Genomic DNA, 22490 nt, shown 5'->3' with positions numbered 1-22490 from the left:
GAAAATATTTTTTCCACTGCAACCAGTTGCAGTGGAAAAAATATTAATTAAGAACCTCCAGGCTGAAATTTGGTCAAAATAAATACCGCACATGCAAGCACCGCTTACTACTCTTCTCTACTAACATTTCAGCCTGTTACAAAAAAATCACGGGTTCTTTTTATGTGGGTGTTTACTGTTATTCGTGAGACTTTTAGCGGGAATTATCTTAGGCACGAACGACAACTTTTGAAGTTAAGTGGTTAATTTAATGTCATCTAACGATCACGAAGAAGAGGAAATTAGCAGCAACCATATCTGCCTATACAACACTTGCGTTTAGCAAACAACGCATTAAAGGTATAAGTTGTAGCATTTAAAACCGTACCTCCGCTGCCTTACTCTTGAGAAGAACACCCATGATTGCTGCAGTGGCGCTCATTTCACAATTTCTCTGTTTTAACAGAACAGATTCCACAACGGCTAGGCTTCCGAACCACGTTGAACGTTTCGTGTTCTTGTTGACAGCAGACGTGAGAAGAAAAGAGTAAAAAATTGGAGCTCTCTCGCGCCACTCCTTGCAAACATCCTCCAAGTCAAACTTCTCCAGATCCTTTTTTCCCGTTTTTCTGACAAGCGAGGGGTTTTTTTTGGAACACAGACCAATTACTTCCTTCGAGACCACTTTCATCACCTTTTCATAAATGTGATTTCTCACCGGCAGGCAATTCATTACTGCTGTCGCAATTCTTGAGGGTACTCCATGAGCGAGCGCTTTGCCAACGTTCTGGTAAGTCCCGTGAAGCGTTTTGTTCAGGATTTTGCTGGGATACTGCACGGACAACCTTACTTGCTGAGTTTCCACGAGGCTGTTTTCCCTGTTTGCCGACGAACACGAAGGAGTTGAGGTCAATGGAGGCCGAAAGTCTTGTGTTGTGTCAACGTGCGGAAACACTCGATGATTCGGACCGATTTGCTGAATCGGTGATAGAAAGCCGCGGACATAACTAAGCGGGTTCGAACCAGATAACAGTGGCTGAATGTCAAAAGAAGAAGCACAAGTGGTAGAAGGTCTGTTAGCCGAGCTAAATCAGCTAAATTCGAGTGTTCTCGACGCCTTCGCTCGGTTTGTTGATGGCAAGCATCCACTTATTTCTTCCTGATCTCCATCTGTAGGTCGAATCAAGCGTTTAGACCTTGGCCTAGCTTGAAAGGCGTCTTGGATTTCTTTTCTAGCTTCTTCTACTTTCTCAGTAGCTCGCTGAAACTTTAACAGCCGCTTATAGCACAATGTCTTGCAAACAAACAATTTAGTGTTCGCGTCGTTAGCGTAGCAGTTGACGTCTAGTATGTTAAGCGTCAATTTTATGATTTCAGCGAAATTGTGAGAAGTTTTGCCGAAAATATATACTTTGTCTTTACCAGAGCACAACGATGAACATGTGAAACATTTTGAGCTCTCATCAACAATTTTTTTCGGTGTCTCTCCGCCATGATCACAAACACGAGCTAGATTATCTGCCACAACCGGCATTTTTGCGCGAAATCTTACGTCATTTAGATTTTCTGGCATGTGATTGGTTTGTTCTAAAGACCGCAAACAAACCGCAAGGACAATAAGAAAGGAATGCAGTTCGGATGTCAGCAGCCGCTTCTTTTGGGGGGAGCGTTGCGTGACAGCCCAAAAAACGGCTGCGAGGGAGACTAAGCCACCTTATGAGAGCTGCTACATCGTCCGGTTTAACACTGAGCTAATCCTATGAGCAAACAGGAACTACAAGCAGTCGAGGTTTTTTGGGTATTGAAAGTGACACTAAAAGTAGGTGACATCAGTGCCCCTTTAAGCTGATAACAAACTTGGAACAACACACAATTACATAACGTGATTTGATAGCAGTTTCAGTCAAGTTCAACTGAAGCCCATCTTAAACTACATTGCTGAATGTCGGAACAAAAATAACAAAAGAAAACAATCGGTTACCTAAGCGCTAACGATGCATTTCCGGTACTTCGCGCTTTTTGACCCAAACATTCCTAGAAAACCAAAAAACAAAAACAAAAAAAACAAAAAAAACAAAACCACCTTTTTCGAGACGGACAACAAAAGGAGCGAAAAAAAAATTCAACGATCGTCAACTTTATGACAAATGACGAGGAAACCGAAACGAAATCCCGAGGCTTTATGACATGTCAAGAATTAGAAATAAACAGATTTAGTTTCTAGTTGTATAAAATAAATGGCAAAAGGCTCATTCCTACAACAACAACAAAAAAAAACCTACTTGGAGACGGACAACAAAAGGAACGAAAAAAGAATTCAACAATCGTCAACTTTATGACAAATGACAAGGAAACCGAAAAGAAACCCTGACGCTCTATGACATGTCAAGAATTAGACACAAACGGATTCAGTTTCTCGGTTCACATGGTTGTATAAAATATTAAAATGGGAAAAGACTCAGCGCACGCCATTGAGTTGTGGATGCTCTTGGGAAGTTTACTTATCACACAACAAGCTAAAGTCGCCCACACTTCTTTTCTCGCTCATAAGAGCCTTCCGCGTGCATCGATAGCTCGGTTAAGTGCACCCTGTTAACTCCCGATATTAACGTGCATTTTCTTTTTACTGCCTCGTGTTATTTGCGGTGTCAAAGGTCGGGCAGAGGGTATGGTTTTTGCTCTGAAGTAGGTTCTAGAGTTTAACCACTCAGTCACTCAGTTTCGTTCGAAAGTCTGAACTGAAATGGGTATGAGCTATGGATTCTAGCAAGAGAGGATCTCTCTTGATTCTAGAGAAGAGTTCCAGTTGGAAAAAGGGCTCCGGAAAATTACATTTTTTGGTCCTAAATTTCAAAGCGGAAAACCGCAAAACACGTCTGAACTAGTAATTGGAAGATCATAGGTTCGACTCCTGTTGGGAGAACTTGGATTTTCTTTTACCAAATATGGCTGTGTCACTGACTGAAAAACTGCATCTATCAGGGAATAAATGTAATATTTCTCACGCATTCCGTTTTCAAACACTACATCTATCAGCGAATAAATGTAATATTTGTCATGCATTCCGTTTTCAAACACTATGTCTATCAGTGTAATAAATGCAATATTTGTCACGCATTCCGTTTTCAAACACTGCATCTATTCAGTGAAATAAATGTAATATTTGTCACGCATTCCGTTTTCAAACACTACATCTATCAGTGAAAATAAATGTAATATTTGTCACACATTCCGTTTTCAAACACTACATCTATCAGTGAAAATAAATAATATTTGTCGCGCATTCCGTTTTCAAACACATCTATCAGTGAAAATAAATGTAATATTTGTCACACATTCCTTTTTCAAACACTACATCTATCAGTGAAAATAAATAATCTTTGTCGCGCATTCCGTTTTCAAACACTACATCTATCAGAAATAAATGTAACATTTGTCACGCATTCCGTTTTCAAACACTACATCTATCAGAAATAAATGCAACATTTGTCACGCATTCCGTTTTCAAACACTACATCTATCAGAAATAAATGTAATATTTGTCACGCATTCCGTTTTTAAACACTACATCTATCAGTGAAATAAATGTAATGTTTGTCGCGCATTCCGTTTGCAGGCATGAGCAGGAGAAGTCTCACGGTGCCTCAGAAAATAGCGAACTAAGAAGAAGATTAAAACAACTGGAGGAAGAAAACGAAGAAATGTCGGATAACAGACTCAAGTTGATAGGTAAATCATTTCGTTTTTTTACACGAATAGTGTAGATGCTTTGTTCTCTGTCATGGATGTTAAGGTGACCTAAAACGGAAATGAAAACGAAAGTCATAATTTTGTCCAAAATTCATGCAGTTTTACTCCTCCCTCAAAATCAGATTACCCCCCCCTCCTTAAAATGCAAAGAGGAAAGAAAATTATGTAGCATGCATAGAGTTTCACACTAAATCAATTGAGGTTCTTTAGTTATGACTTGCAATTTTTTCAATGGCCATCAATAGCTTTAGACTAAGAAAAATCCCTTATTCTTCTCTGAACAGTCCGCTTAGGTTCAACCAGGGCTGTCTAAAGTAAACAATAAGCAAATGACCGCGCAAAGAAAAAGGTTGCAAGTGTACGCAGGATCTGTAAAAGATCTAATCAGCCAAAAATATAAATGCCTCAAATTTCTGCAAGGTTGATCGGACTGCGTAGAAAACTTAACAATACAGCGACATGATAGAGACCAAACCTAGAATCAACAGAATGCGGCAACCGTGGACAGCTGTTTCGAGCTGGCTGGCTCTCGTCAGCACGGTGTAGCACAGCAAGAAATAGAACAACCAACGCCGGCTGTATGTGAAAATCACTGCCTTTTTCATGATCTCAGCCGCCCACTCTGTAAGACTGTTGCAGTGAATCTTTAGATTTTTGGCAAAATTGGTCACCTACTCCAAAAAGTAAAGCCATCTACTTCACAACCTTGTGACACTGACCTGCTATCACTTCACTTGTCCCCTGGCGCCAAGATGGCGCATAGGGCCTCCACATGTGCTTTCCATCGATTCTTGTCTTGCGCTGCAGTGTGCTCCTCGCTCCAGGACTGCCACCCTGCTTTGGACCTCTCTTTTTCTACTGTGCGCCGCCAAGTTGTTTTCGGCCGGCCTTTCTTTCTCTCTCCCTCTGGGGTCTATGTTAGGACTGTATCACAGTCATTGTCAGGTTGTTGTCGGAGGATGCGTCCAATGAATCGCCATCTCCTTCTTCTTACCTCTTCACTCAACCTCTCCGCGTGAGCCCTTTCCAGTAGCTCTCTATTACTGATTTTATCTTGCCATTTAATCTTCCCCCTTCTCAGGCATCGGTTCTGAAACACATCGATTTTCTTAGTATCACTTTCGTTCATTTTCCATGTTTCGCAACCATACATGAGAACTGGTTTCACCAGTGTTTTGTATGGCCTGATCTTCGTCTTCCTCGACACACTGCTGGAGTTCCATACTCGGTTTAGCTTCACGAACGCCCCTCTCGCTTTTCCTAACCTCGCCTTGATGTCTTCTTCACCACCCCCTTGTTTACATACTGTGGCTCCTAGATAGGTAAACTTCTCTATATCTTCCAACGCCAGACCATTCACTGTGATGGCCTCGTTTTTCCTCGCATTTACTCTCATGACTTTGCACTTCCCGACATTTACCCGAAGGCCTGTCCTTTCTGTATTCTCTACCAGCCTGTTTGTTTTCAACTACACGTGTCTTTGCGTTGAGGAAATTAAAGCTACATCGTCCGCGAAGTCAAGGTCCTCAAGTTTTGACGTAAATTTCCACCCCAGTCCGGTTCCCTCCTCCTTCACACTATGCCTCATTGCCCAGTCTATAATGAGCACAAAAAGAAAACCAGACATTGTACATCCTTGTTTGACACCAGTCGTTAGCTCGAACCATTCTGAGGTTACCTCTTCCTCGACAACATCACATTCAAAGCCATCGTACAGCGTTTTAACTATGTTGATGATCTTCTGACAACCCTGCAGTCAAGTTTGTTTTGTGGTGAATCTTGTTGTGGTCTTTCATTCAGCGCCAGTGCTTTGTGTCACTACTCTGTGTACCGTTGTATCACATCACATCTGTTGATTGTTTCCTTTCCTTTTAGATGAAATAGACAAACAGAAACGGAAACTTCTCTCCGCCAGGCAAGCCAAAGAAACCGCTGAACACCAATGCGTCACCGAGGTATTTATCACATTGATTTTGTTTTTTGTTTAGTCGGAATCAAGCGCGGTTTTCATGCATCCATGTCAACACCACTTGCTAAGTTCTACTTTCTCCGCGTAGATTTAACCCGCGCAGAAATATCCCTGTGTTAGTAGGCACCACCCATAGGGAACCCGAGTATCTCGAGTTGCACAGAACGTATGCACAGTAACAAAACTAGGCACCGTCGTTAAAGGAAGATACCTTTTAGTTAGCAGACAGTTGTCTTTTTTCAGGTTGCAGCGCTTAAGCAGCAACATGAAATACGAGAAAAGGAGTTTGAGTCGCGACTACGAAACGTCGAGGAGATGAACAGACGGTCAGTGAACGAACTCGGAGAAATGCTGACTGCGCAACAGAAGCTCGATGCTCAGTAAGTGAACTGTCATAGTATTCTGTTATTGTGCCGGCCACTCAAGTTTTGAGCGGTTTTCAAATGAGAGGAAAAAAGGAAAACAATAGAGAATTTTACATCCGAGTTTACCGCGAACAGCAAACCGCTCGTGGTCACGTGACCAGTCTTTCACGTCACGTTTGAGGTTTTCGACGTGCGTAGTTCGACGTGGAGAGGTAGGTTTTCACGTATGTCATTTACCTTGAAGCTTTAAGCGTATAACTCTTGTTTTATCTCACGTAATGATACAAAAATTTTGTGGAGCCAGTCTTTATTCATTAACAGAGGCACAAACTCGGGCGAAATTGCTAAATTTAATGAATCCTATTGGATCTTGAAAACAAGTGCCATTCATGGCTGCTGATTTAAAACGGCGGCCATAAATTTGCAAGAAGAACTAAATCGAATTGCGTTTGAACGTCGAACCGCAAACGGGTAACCGCAAACCGCGGTTAGATGTTCGAGGTAAACTCAGATCCAAAATTCTCTAATGTAAGCCCCGAACAAGAGTCGTTTGTTTCATTTCTTCTATCCAGAATCACTACACCAACGAGGACTAGCTGCCAAGGATTGTAATTTTTATATAGAGTTACCCATCTCCATAAATAAAGCTAACTGTTTTGTAATCAGTGTTTAACCTTAAACACTGTAGATTGGAGCCTAGCCCCAAAGCGCAGTTCCTTTCCTGGCTGGAAATTTCGGCACTCATTTCTCTGCCTAAGAAATGGCGTTCTATCCCCGTGTACATCAATACTATGAAGATAAGAAATGCGACGTTGTGTAAACATCATAAGGTACCAAAGGTCAGTTTGGGATATGGAAACAAGTGTTATTTGTAGATGAACTCCTAAGATTAGATTAGATCCCAGGACTTTCCATACACCAGTCGGCTGCTCTAACCTCTAAGCTAATGAAAGACTGGTGGCAAGACATTTACTTCTTTTATATTTGACTTGTGTCCTGCAAGCTATCAGGATGCCTTGCTTGGAGTATTCTGAACTAGCGCCACCCTTGATTTCATTTTATAGTAAATCCCATTTTGCAACGACCTAGGCTTTTCTGTTTTCCGCGGCCAAACGAATGATTGTTGGTGTGCGTTGTTTTAAAGTAATCCGTGTCAGCTATTTTTAAAGTACTTTGAAATTCTCTTTCAAAAGAACCTGAAAATAATACCCCTGTTTTGTTTAAAGTTACCGTGCTAATGTACTGGAACTTTTACGATTCGCCTGAAGGAAAAAATATTACCCAACGTTTAGTTGTGTTATGTCAAAATCGCTGAAAACCTATTACAGTAAGACCTTTTTTTTACTTCAAGAATTATTGAGAAATATTCCTCTTGGTATTAAGAGTATTTGGTTCACAACAAATTAAAGGATACCTTTTTCACAATTTAAGAATAATTTTGAGGAAACGCCATCAAATTGTTAATGACATTAGCCCTTTTGTTTCTACAACGTTCTCAGTCAAGTTGCTTGGAATGCTCTGTGCCAAATGATTAAGATCGATTAAAACAATCCAAGTACGTTAAGTTCCAATTCACAGAATATCCGTTCAATGTAATGATAGTTCGGAATAATTTAGCCTACGCCGCAGGTGGAACATAACCGGTTTGATGATAATTTAAAACCGGTTATTACCAGGCTGACATGTCTTGGAAAATTTCTGTTATGTCGGTAATTTTGGCATGCGTTCTGTTCCCCGTGGTAAATGTTCAGTATTTCCAAGTAAAAGAAGTAGAAATAATTGGAAAAAGAAAGTTTCTCGACGAGGATGGGATTCGAACCCACGCGTGCAGAGCACATTGGATTAGCAGTCCAACGCCTTAACCACTCGGCCACCTCGTCACTAGGACACGGTACACTGAAATTATACAGGTTATGTTGAATGTAGCATTAAACTGTTCAGGTAATTTGCGTTTTTGAGTATGCTCACAAAATCGACCTCAGGTAAGGCTTACTAGCCATTGTATTGGATTATTTATATCCTATGAATTAAAAAAAAAACAAGTCTTCTTTCTCCGCCATGTTTTTGTTCTAAATGCTTTTATCAGTGTCTTAGTTGTTCAATTTCTCCCTAAAGGGTGAAGAGAATTGAGAATTACAAATTTAAGAACGGACTCGCTAGTCATGCAGTTTGGTGTCTATTTTGGACACTGGGTTTATTCAAAATCTGTGCTCATTACACGGAATGCCCGCAGGGCAGGCCGTTCTAGGTTTCGGTCGGGTATCCTTTTTTTCTTCGTCGTAGCCACAAACGTGCACATTAATTTTTGCATTAAAATATGTCCTCCCCTAGTAGGATGTATTGTTCTGATTGTCTTCAACAAACGCAGGCCAATCAAAATCTATTATTCGGGCACATATCACGAGAGAGGAGACCCACTCATCCCTTCCTGTGTGACGTCAAATCATTGTTTGATTTATTCATTAAACCTTGATTAAATTCCACCCTCTCCCAGAAGGGATTTATTGTTCTGATTGTCTTGAACAAAAACAGCCCAATCAAAATCTATTATCGGCGCGTATATCACGAGGGAGGGGACCCACTTATCTCTACCCGTGTGACGTCAAAGCAAGTCATCATTTCGAAAAGTTGTTTTTGTTCAATGGCGGCCACATGTATGAATTTAAGACTCTGATCTGCCGTTTTCAGAGAGAAAACAAACCTTTTCAAGCGGTAAATCGAAAAAATAACTTCTAGGTAGTACTCGACAGTTGAAACGGTGGAAATTGGGAGAGTTCACAGCGAAGAAACTCCGCTTTCAAAAACAGATCGAATTATCAACGCGAAGGATTAGAGCTAGAGGAGGCCAGACCAGTTCAGCGGGGTCATGACGTTATTGCAGAGTTATTTGTGGTATGATTCCTAGTAACACAACGATAATTACATGTATCATGCAATATATCTGAATAAAACCATTCAGACAATTATTTCAATTGCCAAGGGAGGATAGTTTTTAAATATCTGCAAAACATACAATGGGGAATAATTGGGGCTACATTAAGCATTCTGTGTTAATGCCATTAGCCGGGCATCTTGTTCAGCTAGAAGCCGGTACTGAGCGCTACTTTCAAGTAATAATGTTCGGTGTGCTGTACAAGGTGGTTCTACCTTTTGGATCCGTGCTTGAAACAGTGTCTTCTCTCAAATGAAAAACATTAGGCAGTGATTTCATATAGAACTGTTTTTCTTTTTATTGTTATTGTTATTATTATTATTATTATTATTATTATTATTATTATATTTTTTTTAATGTTTGCGAACTGAAAATTTTAACAAGGTTTGTTTAATCTTTTCTTTAAGGGCCGTTTACACGACCGAAAAAATTGGAACGGCTCGGATAAAAAGACGAACGGCTCCGACAAAATTTGACGTGTAAACGGTACTTGACCCGTTCCAGTCTTATCCGTTCCGTTCCTGAAAAGGTCCATAGGCGGCTATGGACCCCTTTCGGAACGGAACCGATAAAAAACGGTTCCGTACCCACATCTTTGTTTTCTTTTCAACGTGTAAACGCTCGCCCTTTTTTCGGTACCGTTCTGTTACGTTTTTTCTGACCCCGTAGTACTCCACGTCAGTTGTTTAGCAAACCATTGATCGTCAGAGTAAGTGCTGTATGCAAGATCAAACCAAGCGCTCGTTCTTGGAATTTGCCACAAGCTCCGTGCGACTGTGAAGTGCGATACAACGGCTGTTAATAGAGATAACCGTAAGCCTTGTTTTTCTCCTAATTCGGTACATTCTCTCAGAAGCATTTCTTTGAAGAATCACTCGCGCTGTACATGTCAAACGTGAATTTCGTGTCCTCTTCTTCAGAAGAAACCAGAAAAGTGCTTGTAAATCTATGATAGTTCGGAGATACGCACAGTGTACTGTATGTGTAAGCGCATATGAACAACTAATCGAAGCAGTTTTGTTTAATTATTGCGGGCTCTATCGTTACCGGTCTCGGAGAAAACAACGTGTAAACAGTCTAGTACCCGTTCCAAGGGGCTCTCAAGTACCGTGCCTTTTTCTGTTAGGTACATTACAGAATTTGTACGTGTAAACGGGAGATTTCGTCTGGAACCGGTACTTGTTTCTAACCGAGCCGTTTCTTCTCTTTTAACGTGTAAACGGGCCTTTAGTTTTCCTTTTTTTTAGGTGGAAAGAGGAATCAAAAGCTGTGAGTCACAAGTTTGAGCAAACAGTTAACGAGTTAAGGTAAATATTATTCAGTTTTTTCTTTGTTATTCTTTTGGGACAAAATAAAATATGTTAAACATCTTCAGCAGATTGTATACTTTCAGCTTCAGTTATTGTTCCTCATTTGGATGCTTGCAAATTCATTGACAATTTCCATAGCAACCCATCCCTTACGTAAGATCAAACTCACTACTGTCTTTAACGGATTCTGTAAAAAAATATTTAAGTTTTAAATTGATACATTGTGATCGAAAGTAAAAGTCAAATCGAAATAAAATTATAAGGAAGAGATTCTTTAAATTTTTGACATTTTAGACGGTGCTTTAACTCGTTGGTCAATTTTGTAATGCAAAATTCTTTCCAGTGAATCAGCTGACTCCGAGAAGAAGTCCTTCTAGAAAATAAGCCCTTATAAAAAGTCTGGAATAGAAGAAATAGGGACTCAGGCTTTACAGTATATTGCGTTTGGGGTGGTTTCGTTGCAGCCGACCTTCAATTCTTCTTTTCTCTTCTTAGGAAAGAAATCAGTGAACAGAAGAGAAGAACTGATGATCATAATAGTCAACTGAACGAGGAAAGGCAAAGGCGACAAGCGGTATGTTTGAACAGAACTTACTTCTATTCACTTTTCGCTCCACAGAGACCCGAGACAATTCATGCCATCGAATTTTCCTTTTTTTAACAGGTGGAGTCCAAGCTCTCCTCGGCCGAGCTATCTTCAGAGTATGGTTGTCGACGCGGAAACGAGGGCAGATACTGCCAGCACTCAGGTAAGTAGCCAATCAGAATGGGAGACAAAAACGTGCAACCGGTGCCAAGCGCGGGAAAACAAGAAGCCGGTGACAAGTGTATAAATATATGCACTTGGTGCAAAGTGTCAAAAACAAATCAGTTCCGCTTGCGTGTAAACATGTAACCTGCGCTTAACTATTAAGCTTGTTACACTTGAATGCACGGGTTGCTAACAGCACAAAGTTTTCTTAACATTTCTTGTTTCCATACGTTTTATTTATAAATCCTTCTGCAAGAATTCTTGGTCACAGGTATTTTGTTGCTTTTTTGTGTGAAATTGTGATGTGAAGTTGTGCTTAAAAAGGGATAAATACGAAAAACTGACCTAACATTTCCAAGGGACAATCCGTGTTCATTCTTGTGAACCTTAGCCAAGCATACTCATTCTATAATTTTATTGCATTAGTATAGTGATTTCAAAAAAGGCTGGCCTCCGTTGATTCGAGGAATGTGCTTGGCTTATCAAAGTGCGTGATCAGTTTTTGAAAATAGCTGACTTGAGTCCTGTTCCATAAAGCATCTTAGGATAAGTGAGAGTTTGCTGCAGTCGTTCCCTGTGTTTCAAAGGATTTTCTCTCGCTCTTGTTGAGTTTCCTATCCTCAGTAAACTGCCTTCATCCGAGGGATTCGTTATAGCGCCGGAGAATATACTTGGGACGCTGAAAATGGTTGCAGAAAATTCATGTTTCATACAGCCCGACCCTGGGCCCAAAACTAAATCATCAGTAATGTTGCTCAACCGAAAATCAACTTTTATTGCTCTTTATGCAACACATGATTTTGTGGAATACGTTGGGCAAGTTATGTTAAAAATTACCACGAACCGGCAGCAAATTTCTCCTTGTAGTATAATCTTATTCAACCCCAGGGGGTGTGAGAATTAAGGATATGATCACCCAAGGTGAATTATTTTGATATTTTAATACCTTCTCCACAGTATTTTTATTAGGAAAGTGTGGGATCAAGATAAGATGATTATTTGTTTGATATCAAGCCTGGTTTTTCACTAGTGACGCAAGCACAAGCATAAGAGCGAACGCGAAACGCGACGCAAGCACAAGAGAAAGAAAAATTTTGATCCTTGTGCTTGTGCTTATGCTTGCGTCGAGGCCGTTTTCATGGTGAAATAAGCATTCTTAAGGGCGATTTAGACGGTACGATTTTGCCTACGATTTGTCGCATGCGATTTCTAGAGCGCGCGCTGCTTGCGTCATGTAAAAATCGTACACAACTCTCGCCACTCAACATTGCCTTTACCTACGATTGTCGTAGGATTTTAAAACATGTTTTAAAATCCTACGACATTTTTCGTGTTGTGTGCGTCTGTCGTAAGGATGTTGTAGGTTGATTTACACGACGCGATTCGTGTTGTAGGCATGGCGTAAGCATGTCGCATGCGACAAATCGTAGGCAAAATCGTACCGTCTAAATCGCCCTTTATGCTCGCGCCTGTGCTTGCGTCGCTAGTGAAAACAAGGTTTTAGGAGTCAAAGGCTTAAAAACCGACTAGGAAAAGGTATTTACATGTACAGGGACTGTGGTAAATTATCAAGACGTTCAAGATTAAAAGTTCAGTGGTCCGTTAAATAAGGCGTCTCTTAGAATGTGATCAATTTCTTCATTCTCCTATCCTTCACACTAATATTGCCTTTTAAAAGCATAAGAGAATTTGGGAACTAATCACGGTGTCCGTGTCCTTTTCTCAGGTGACAACACTTCTAAATCGCGAGAGGCAGCTTTTAGAAGAACGAAAGCTCTTCAATCGAGAATTCGAACGACTTAAACTGGAAAAGAGTCGTCCTGGGCCCAGCAGAATCCGGGAACCTCCTCAACGACTCTCGGACCTGCTGATCACTCCATGCACGGGCGCAGCTATGCATGAGCCTGCAGTTCGTTTGAACCAAATGTCTCCCAGAGATGATGGTCGCTTTTCACGAGAGCTTGATGGGATAGGTTTACGAACTTTCTTAAACACAGTTTCAAGAGACAGAGTTATTCTTTAATGCCACGAAAACGTTTAGTCTCTTATTTGTAAAAGTCCTTCATATCCAAGAGTTCAGATTTATAATATTGTCAACAATATGCGCGGCGCCATCGGAAAGCGCTTCTTTGTGGCTTTCATTTGAGTGGTCTTAGTTGAGGATTTTATCCACAGACTCAAGAGGAAGAATTTCTCTGTTTAGCATAATAAGCACCAGCGCCGGTAAGTACTGCACAATATAGCTTTCATACAAATGGTCACATTTTAGGATTTTATCCACAGACTCAAAAGTTAACAACAACCTTACAGAGCATAATAAACAGCACCACAGGAAACTACTGCTCAGTAGCTTTCATTTGAAAAGTAACATTTTAGGATTTCATCCACTGACTCGAACTATTTTTACTTTATTATAAACAGGTATACAGAAAAGTACTGCTCAGATTTTTCATCCTTATAATCAAAAGTGAAAATTATCTAGACTTGTACAGAGTAATAAACAGAACCAAAGGAAGGCACTGCTCATTAGCTTTCATTTGAATATTCACTGTGAGATTCGTTTCACCGAACCACATTGTAGAGTATTATAAACCAACAACACCAACGGAAAGAGGCGCTCAGTAGCTTTCATTTAGACGATAACAGCTACAAGGGTTTCACTCACAGACCCAATCAACGGCTTTAAGATAAAGACAAGATGCAAAACATTTCTGGTCAGTAATTTTAAGGCCAAAAGCACATAAGAACACAATACTTTGTTTGCAATTCCCACAGGGCGTGATTATTTTTGCTGTCTTCCTCCGTCTGTGGTCTTTGCTTACCAATGTTTGGAAATCAATTTTTATTCAAGCGCTACTTTGTAAATTTTCATTTTATATTTAGGTGTGTGAACAAAACTATATTCGCTTTGCCATATAGTACTAGTTTTCTACATAAACCTTCTATACAACTGAGAAATTAAAATATATTACAAAAAATATTGATGTTGGTGAACTGTATTACTTCAGGAGCATGGAGTTACTGAAAGGGAGAGTATTACGAAATGTTTCAGTTCGGTTTTTTCTTTTTCTCTTTTTTTATGCGACCTTTGGTAGCACACGATGTTGACAGCTTGTTTCAGAAAGTGAATAAAGATCATTGCTTTGGCTAGTTTAAGTCCATTGTCGTTCCCAGGACCCTCGCGGTTTAATAGCCATAGAGCAAAAGATCGTTGGCTCAGGGAACGATAATGGTTTGAGATATACTGTCACCTAGTCCAGTTCTGACCCCTCCGCGCTCTCTGTCACGCAACTCACGGCGCGAGTTGCGTGACAAAGAGCGGAGGGGCCAGGACTGGACTAATCGCCAACACGCATGCGTGTTGAAAGGTTTAAACGTTCAAAACTTTCCGTTTCGAAACGAATTCGAAAACTGTCTCAGTTTTTTAAAAAATAAAAAGGACGGTCGGTATTGACATTTGATTGACTTTCTACATATAATAACAATGTGTTCGTCCGTTTTGGGATTTTGCAATTCATTAATGTCAGAATGGCACGTGCAACGTTAGCCAATCGGACAAAGACGGCGTTTTTGAAATGTTGTTTATCTTGAAGTGTTGTTCTTCAGAAAAAGACACTGGTCTCACTATTATGACCTCATTAATTCAAATCTGCCAAAACTCGACAAAATTGTCACAAGTGCGGCACGGGCATATAATAACCGTTCTCCGGAATGTATAGGTAAATTCGAACACCACGGCTGCAGTTGACATAGCGCTTTACTCGTGGCTTCAAATGTGGCGAACGACGGATCGCAGGAGATTTCAGACACTCAGTTTATTGAAGTCAACGACATTCGAATCTATTTCCTGGTTCCTTATTATTCCACAAATAACCGTTGAGGTTAGTATTGTTTCTTTTATTTTACGGAAGGTGAATTGTGGCCACAGTCTATTTGTTCTTGGATTCGTTTGGTTCCGCGGTGGCGGTTACGTTGGTTAAGTTTGTTCACTAGTCGTGTGTGCAAGTCAATCCGCGGCCTTATAAAAATGTAATATTCACGTTTCGGATGTGGTAGGTTTATATGGCACGCAGGGAGCACAACTTTCCTCTCAAATCCTTGTAAATGTTTGCAGAATGAGGTTTTGTATAGATAAATAACGGTTGGAAATTTGGTAAGCTTCAGCGTCTCGTTTAAATCCCTGCAACGAATTTTTATTGTAACATTTTTGTTTTGTCGCGTATCGAGAAATAAATTGTGTGACACTGTTTTTGTCGCACAACATTTTTAAGTCACACTAATACAAAGCGCGAAAGCCATGGACCCTCCCGTCCAGCTTTCTTAAGTAATTCTCTGAAATACAAGCGCTTAGTTATCAATATCACTTGTAGGCTCACACACATAAGAGAACGGTTACGTTTCTTTTCTGTACCTGAGTATTCCAACCCGAGAAGTGCCGGGAATGTCCCGCGGGTTCACTTGCTGGAGTAGCAGCTGGGAGCAGAGCTTCCCTCTTTCAGGTTCGAACCATTGATCAAAACTCGATATTCCGTCGTTACTCGAACGCGTCGCGTGTTCTCGGTAGAGGCAATCTTAGCACGCGCTCGGAACAGTACTTAAGTTGTATATCATGATATTGAAACAATTTATGATTTATTTTCTTGTAAAAAGGGGAAAAAAGGATTGAGTGCCGTTTTCGCATCGCGCTCGCTCCGCTGTCTTTAAAGAAAAACTAAGGTCGCTTGCAATTACTCACAACTTCCCGGCCCGACCAGACCCGCCTGATCGGCCAGTTGTGAAAGATGGACAGCGCCTTAAGAGACTGTTAACAGTCTTACCTAATCATGGCTTGTTTTGTTAGGAAGGAGCTGAGAAACAAGCTCAGTTGGAGAGATCGCTCAGGGAAAAGTCTGCAGTGGAAAAAGGAACAAGGAAATCCGAGTGCTCCTATCAGGAGTCGAACCAAAGACCTTCCGATTACAAGTTTGGATGCTCTACCACTAAGCTACAGGAGGCTCGTAGGACCTAAGGCCATTAAACTAGGTTTATGTGATTCTGCATACTGCTAGGATTTTACTGTCAATGGGTGGCGTACGCGTAATGGAATTAATGTGATGGTATATTTTAAGCCTGGTGAATGAACGAGAATGATATATTATTCAGTAAGTGACATAGGCAAACTTGGAAAAAGGGAATCCAAGTACTTCTATCAGGAGTCGAACCTAAGGACCTTTACGATTACCAGTTTGTAACCCGTCTTATTTGGTGGCAAAACCTTGGAGCGGAATAATTCAGTAAGGCGACCTAGTTCAGTTTCTAACGAAACTGTAGTGCTACGTCTGTCAGCAGTGGAAACGAATGTTTGGTTCGGCTATCAACAAAGTTGATAAGTTCATTTTGCTCGTAAAGAGATTCGAGTGCGCCAAACTACCTTATCAACGCTGTTAATAAACCAAACAAGTTTCAGTTTAGTTTAGTCAATAGCTAAATTGTCACACTTTCAGTTTGTTTATCTGTTAACGTATTTTGGAAAAGGTAGGGGGTGGGTGGGGGTGGCATGCTACTATTTTCCTTATATTATATCACAATCCGAGAGGCCGTCGGCAAACCAGACAGCGAGCCAGTCAGTCTGTCAATCATTCATTCAGTCAAATAGAGAAGGGTCTTGGTTTCCATAGAAACTGTGGTGTTGTGTTTGGTGGGGAAGTGTAAACGAAAGTTTGGTTTTATCAACAGTTTAGTCACTTCATCAGAGCGAATCCAAATTGAATTATCAACTCTTTTGTTTTAACCAAACATTCATTCAGTCAAACAGTGTTTGATTGATTGATCGATCGATCAATCAATCAATCAATCAATCAATCAATCAATCAATCAATCAATCAATCAATCAATCAATCAATCAATCAATCAATCAATCAGTGAATCAATCAAGAGAGTGTACACTTGAAATTCTTTTTCGAAATATTATTTCTTTAGTTTCTCAGCTTCGCACTTATCTAACCGGCAAACTGTATAAACACGCCTTTCATTTTCCTCTGTCCACAATACACTGATGCCAGTTGTTATTTGTTTCTAGATATATCAGAAGGGCTCCGCTGAGATTGCGCTTGCCGGAATGACCTTTGACGAGCTACAGAAGCGACCTGGTCAGGCTGAGAGAACCAGGGACGAGGTTTTACGGAAAATCGAGAGCCTCAAATGCACGCTCAAGAAACTTGAACCCACGTAAGTACGTAATAGGCAACATAACTATTCAAAAAGACCATCGGCTGGCTACCTTAGACACATGCAAGTGGCTTAGGCAGCAATAGCACCAATTTTCAGAGTTACTTTGAGTAGCTGAGGAACAGTTATTTGTATCAATAGAAATGTTAAAATAATAATTACAAAAACTGAAAAGGGTTTATCGTGTTTAGCAGAGAATGACTTGGTCGAAAATGTGTTGACGCTTGAAAAATAATATTCTTTCAACTTCTAAACATGTTAACTCGTGAAATCACTGAGCATTGTTATCCGACTGTGGATCGTGGATAGCGGGTGCTAAAACCAAATATATGTTGCAGGACTTTACTTAGCTTCCAAGTAACTTTTCTTACGTTTACTTCCTACCAATACAATTTCATGTTCTAAACTGCTTTGCGTTACAACCCTATGAAGACCTAATGTTTCGCTTCACGCAGTCACTAACAGTGATCCTGCAGTAAAAACTTTGTTAGGTTTTTTTTTTAATCACATTTACAATTTCCTGGCGCCGCACATAGCAGAGCTAATCTAGGCGGGCCAGGATGACAAAAAGAAAGCATGACTTTAACTGCTAAGTAAGAAGGTAGACTGAGCTATAATATCAAAGACACAAGAATAAGGAAAGGTTTTTGGGAGGTTTTTTGGACTTCCTACCAATACAATTTCGAAAGCGGGTGGTAAAACCAAATATATGTTGTAGGAGTTTGCTTAGCTTCGAAGTAACTTTTATTACTTTTACTTTCTACCAATACAATTTCATGTTCTAAACTGCTTTGCGCTACACCCCTATGCGGGCTGAAGATTTCGCTTCACGTAGTCAGTAACAGTGGTCTCTGTGTTGGAAAAATATTGTAACGGTCAAAATCATATTTTGTTAAACCAAGAACCCAATTCGAATCAACGTGCACTTTCTGTCTACTCAGCTTTTCTTTAGGGTGAAAAAGGTATGAAGAATATATTTTTCTTTACATTAAATTGGCGAGCTGCTTTCAGCTACATCAACTACAAGCACTTTCAATATCATCATAGATATCATTGTCATTATCATTATTGCTCACACCTGGGCTCCCGGCTAAAGGCACTAAACTTTAACGTACCTTCGGCTCCTAACTCGTGATCAGGACACGATTAATTGACTCTTGTTCGTGAACCATTTTGTTCCGGTTTTTGTGTCCTGTTTTACTTTCATGGCGAGATAAAAATTCTTCCTGTTAATCAAAAAACTACACTAAATGTGTTCACAGTGCAGTTAAAAAATCTCTTTTGTGGGAACCCAACGACCAAATAATAAAGGAATAAAAAGGATAAAACACGAGTGTCCCTTAATAGCTAATAATATTTTCAGTTCCATGGATACTTTCACAGTCACTCGGTATGTCCTACCAACAAAACTGAACTACTGCAGAAATACATTTTCCGACCCTGATAATTTTGAGTTCGTTTCGTTTTTCACGAAAATCGGTGTTCATGGCAAAGACTTAAGTCAGAAAACGATTACCTTGTTAATGCAATCACCATCAAGCACAGCTACAGCAATGTGACCCTTCCTGGTCACTACAATCCCTACGAAAACCGATATCTGGCATTCATGGAGTGTTATCTTCCGTACAAAATTGCCATTCTTAGTGTATATGGATACACTACAGAGGCCTGTGCTTTTTTCTTCACTGCCGAAGACGACATGTTCTCCTTTGGGGTGGCATCCAATTCCAAGGGTATATGATAAATATCCTTCGGTGTTGATATCAAATTTTGATAGTTGCTCTCCATCATCGGTGAATACATGGATGCAGGAATCTTTTGCGTTCAGTGTCATTATTCGGCCGTCGTCATCAGCAGTAATATCGGTTGCAAAAGTTATTATCGTTTCATCAAATTGACGAATTAACGCTCCGTCGTGATCGTACACGTCAACCCCATACGTGTTCCCAGTGTTCCTCAATACTAGCACTTTGTTTTTAGTAACTGCCATTCTTGCTATGTGCCGGAGCAAACCAACACTCCCTGCAGGGAACTTAAGGAGCAGTTCAGCGGTGCTGTTAAAAACCTTTACTTCCAGCTCAGAATCCTCAGCCCCAAGCTTCATAGGTGATTCCAGTACATAAATGTTGTTGTTTTCATCAGTGGCGAGATCATAAATAGTAACATGTTCTCCGGCGTCATTAATGCAAGTGTTAAAACTGAGAAGAAAATTACCGTTGCTATCAAACACCTTGATAGTTTTGTCGCCATCGTCTGCTATAATGAACTGTCCGTCCGAGTTTGTAGCGATACCCACCGGCTTCTTTAGCCTGTTCTCCTCTTGTCCCTCTTCACCAAATAACAATGGTCCGACACAGCTGTGTTCCGTGCCAACTTTTTCAAGGACTTTTGCAACTCTTCTGTCACGAAGAGGGTCAACTTTGTCTTCACCGGTATCGACCAAGGGCCAAATCCAGATTTGTTGCTCTTTACTGAAAGTTTTCTTGGCATCGTAGATGGCGCGGTTTACCTGACAGACAGTGGAAATTATTTGCCTCCGTTCCTCCTTGCCAAATCGACCCTTGATATTCAAGAGCCCTTTCTCGAGCTCGACTTTAAAGTTGTTTTGAACATCTGGCAGTGAGTTAAGTTTCTGAAGGCATTGTTCGCACTCTGGTAGTGCATATTTCAATACATTCTCTACAGATAAAGTTGACAAGTCACCAGCGGTTGCCACAGTCTCTATAGCTGACCCTAACATCGTTGCCATGACACGGTATCGAATCGCTGTGACGCGGTTAAACGTGCTTAAAGCCTCATTGTTGAAGGCTCTAGTTGTTTCTTCACGAGCCATTTTAAATCTTTCTTTGGCTTCAGAAAGCGCCCGTTTGGTTTCGTCGCTAAACTCGTTGAGTTGCATGCGTTTCATCTCCTCGGCGAAAGCAACAGTCTTCGCTGTAACTGTGGGTGAAGGAGAGCTGCTCTCTTTCAAATGTTTTTCTTGGAACGTTTCTGCTGCTCCGGTCGTGGCGTCGCCAGCCTCCTCATCTATTGCTTGATACAAATATCCGAGGCCTGTTTCAAAAGCATCTATCCCTGACAGTAGATGCGTTCTTGCTAGAGCGTCCAACTTTTTCTTGATATCTTCGATTTCACGCACGATTACGCGACGAAATTTCTGATCTGCCACGTCGCCGTCTTCGAGTCGCTCGGCCGCAGCATCTCTTCCTTTATTCACGATCAAGCCGATGGTGGCTTTAAACACGGCTGTTATTATTGACGACATATGTCTCTTAAACGAAGGAAAAAGCTTGTGTATGCCTTGATAGTTTAGCGACGGAGCTTTGTTGATATCAAATTATGATTAAATTCCAGGGAATAATTGTGGCAGAACCAAAAACCAATATAAATAGGTAGTTACCTTACGTCAGAGCTGACAAGCTCCATGACTTCTTTTGATAGGTCTATTCTTCCTTTATTTCATAGGTCAAAGTTTTGACTTATAGCAGAAAGCAAAACTACTTGCTGTATTTGATGACCAAATTATTTTATTTTTATCAACTATTCAACCATATGTGGTCCAAACTGAGACTACATACATAAGAGGCTGATTGTGTTAAAGATTTTGCGTTTGATCTCTATCTTGTTGTTGATCCAGTAAGCCACTTTATTTTATTGAAGCTTTTAAAAAAAGTTTGTTACTACCGTCGATTTCTCGGTAGTCAAACCTCCTACTGCGAAGCGTACAACAGATTTGCATGATTCCATCATGCATACCGGTATCTTAAATGCAAAGAAAGTATTTCCATGAAGTTATGTGAGGATACCAATGATTCCCTGTACTATAACTAGTAATAAGTAAGGCGATGTACAGACATGACACTGAAAACCGATAAGGAGTTTCCCTCAAAGAAATGGTTGTAAAACTATGTGTAGCTGATTGATGGAATCATTCTACCATAACCAATGCGGAGTAGACATGTCTAGAAGGTTTATATGCAAATCTTTTAATCTGTTTTCGAATGTTTGACAGCTTGTAGACGACGTTAGCAGTTTCAGAATAGTTTTTCTGCTGCAAGTGGCAGTCAAGAAATGGGAATACAGAAACGAGGAAACCTAATCGGAGACCCTAAGGCTTTAGTTTCTTGTTGTATAAAATAAATGGCAAAAAGCTTATTCCTAGAAAAAAAAAAACCTACTTCGAGACGGACAACTAAAGGAGAGAAAAAACAATTCAACAATTCTCAACTTTATCGCAAATCCGGACAAGGAAACCGAAAAGAAACCCCGAGGCTTTATGACATGTCATGAATTAGACACAAATGGATTCAGTTTTTTTTATGGTTCACAAAGTTGTATAAAATAAATGGGAAAAGGCTCAGCGCACGCCGTTGAGTTATGGATGCTCTTAGGAAGTTTAGTAATCACTCTACAAGCTAAAGTCGCCCACACTTCTTTTCTCGCTGCTTAGGAACCTTCCGCGTGTATCGATAACTCGGTCGGTGCGCGCTGTTAACTCTCGATATCAAAGTGCATTTTTTCTTTACTGTTCACGTGTTATGTGCGGCGTCAAAGGGCGCGCAAGGGTATAGTTTTTGCTCTGAACTAGGTTCTAGATTTTAACCACTTAGTCACTCAGTTTCGTTTGAAAGTCTGAACTGAAATGGGTATGAGCTATGGATTCTAGCAAGAGAGGATCTCTCTTGATTCTAGAGAAGAGTTCCAGTTGGAAAAAGGGCTCCGGAAAATTACATATTTTGGTCCTAAATTTCAAAGCGGAAAACCGCAAAAAACATCTGAACTAGTAATTTGAAGATCATAGGTTCAACTCCTGTTGGTAGAACTCGGATTTTCTTTTACCAAATATGGCTGTGTCACTGACTGAAAAACTAAATCTATCAGGGAATAAATGTAATATTTCTCACGCATTCCGTTTTCAAACACTGCATCTATTCAGTGAATTAAATGTAATATTTGTCACGCATTCCGTTTTCAAACACTACATCTATCAGTGAAAATAAATGTAATATTTGTCACACATTCCGTTTTCAAACACTACATCTATCAGTGAAAATAAATAATATTTGTCGCGCATTCTGTTTTCAAACACATCTATCAGTGAAAATAAATGTAATATTTGTCACACATTCCGTTTTCAAACACTACATCTATTAGTGAAAATAAATAATATTTGTCGTGCATTCCGTTTTCAAACACATCTATCAGTGAAAATAAATGTAATATTTGT

The 22490-nt window shown here is 40.2% G+C and overlaps 2 protein-coding genes, 1 long non-coding RNA gene and 1 other non-coding gene across 7 annotated transcripts in view; 2 read left to right on the top strand and 2 right to left on the bottom strand.

Annotated features, from left to right (window-relative positions):
• LOC146471556 (uncharacterized) overlaps nt 1–21346 on the bottom strand; it is a 92667-nt gene extending 71321 nt beyond the window's left edge. Inside the window, exon 1 of the mRNA XM_085120124.1 lies at nt 19283–21346. Within this exon, the coding sequence (XP_084976250.1) occupies nt 19283–20528 (1246 nt within the window). The 5' untranslated portion in view covers nt 20529–21346. The remainder of the gene's footprint in view (nt 1–19282) is intronic.
• LOC146471553 (sodium channel and clathrin linker 1-like) overlaps nt 1–22490 on the top strand; it is a 109760-nt gene that overhangs the window by 29656 nt on the left and 57614 nt on the right. For 3 of the 4 annotated variants that reach the window (XM_085120149.1, XM_085120148.1, XM_085120151.1), the window contains exons 4-6: nt 5942–6078; nt 10243–10302; nt 10801–10879. In XM_085120149.1, coding sequence (XP_084976275.1) covers nt 5942–6078; nt 10243–10302; nt 10801–10879 — 276 coding nt within the window. The remainder of the gene's footprint in view (nt 1–5941; nt 6079–10242; nt 10303–10800; nt 10880–22490) is intronic. The other variant, XM_085120150.1, reaches the window with a different exon arrangement.
• The window catches only part of LOC146471554 (uncharacterized), a 69135-nt gene that overhangs the window by 10695 nt on the left and 35950 nt on the right, over nt 1–22490 (top strand). The gene's annotated exons all lie outside the window — the stretch shown is intronic.
• On the bottom strand, nt 7862–7943 carry Trnas-gcu (transfer RNA serine (anticodon GCU)). Its single transcript has one exon. It is a non-coding gene; the product is annotated as a tRNA-Ser (tRNA).

This window comes from Pavona decussata, unplaced genomic scaffold, assembly GCF_977016875.1.
Source record: "Pavona decussata unplaced genomic scaffold, jaPavDecu1.1 SCAFFOLD_102, whole genome shotgun sequence".
NCBI lineage: Eukaryota > Metazoa > Cnidaria > Anthozoa > Scleractinia > Agariciidae > Pavona > Pavona decussata.
The sequence above is the reverse complement of the archived record's forward strand: the minus strand, read 5'-3'. Positions and strand labels throughout refer to the sequence as shown.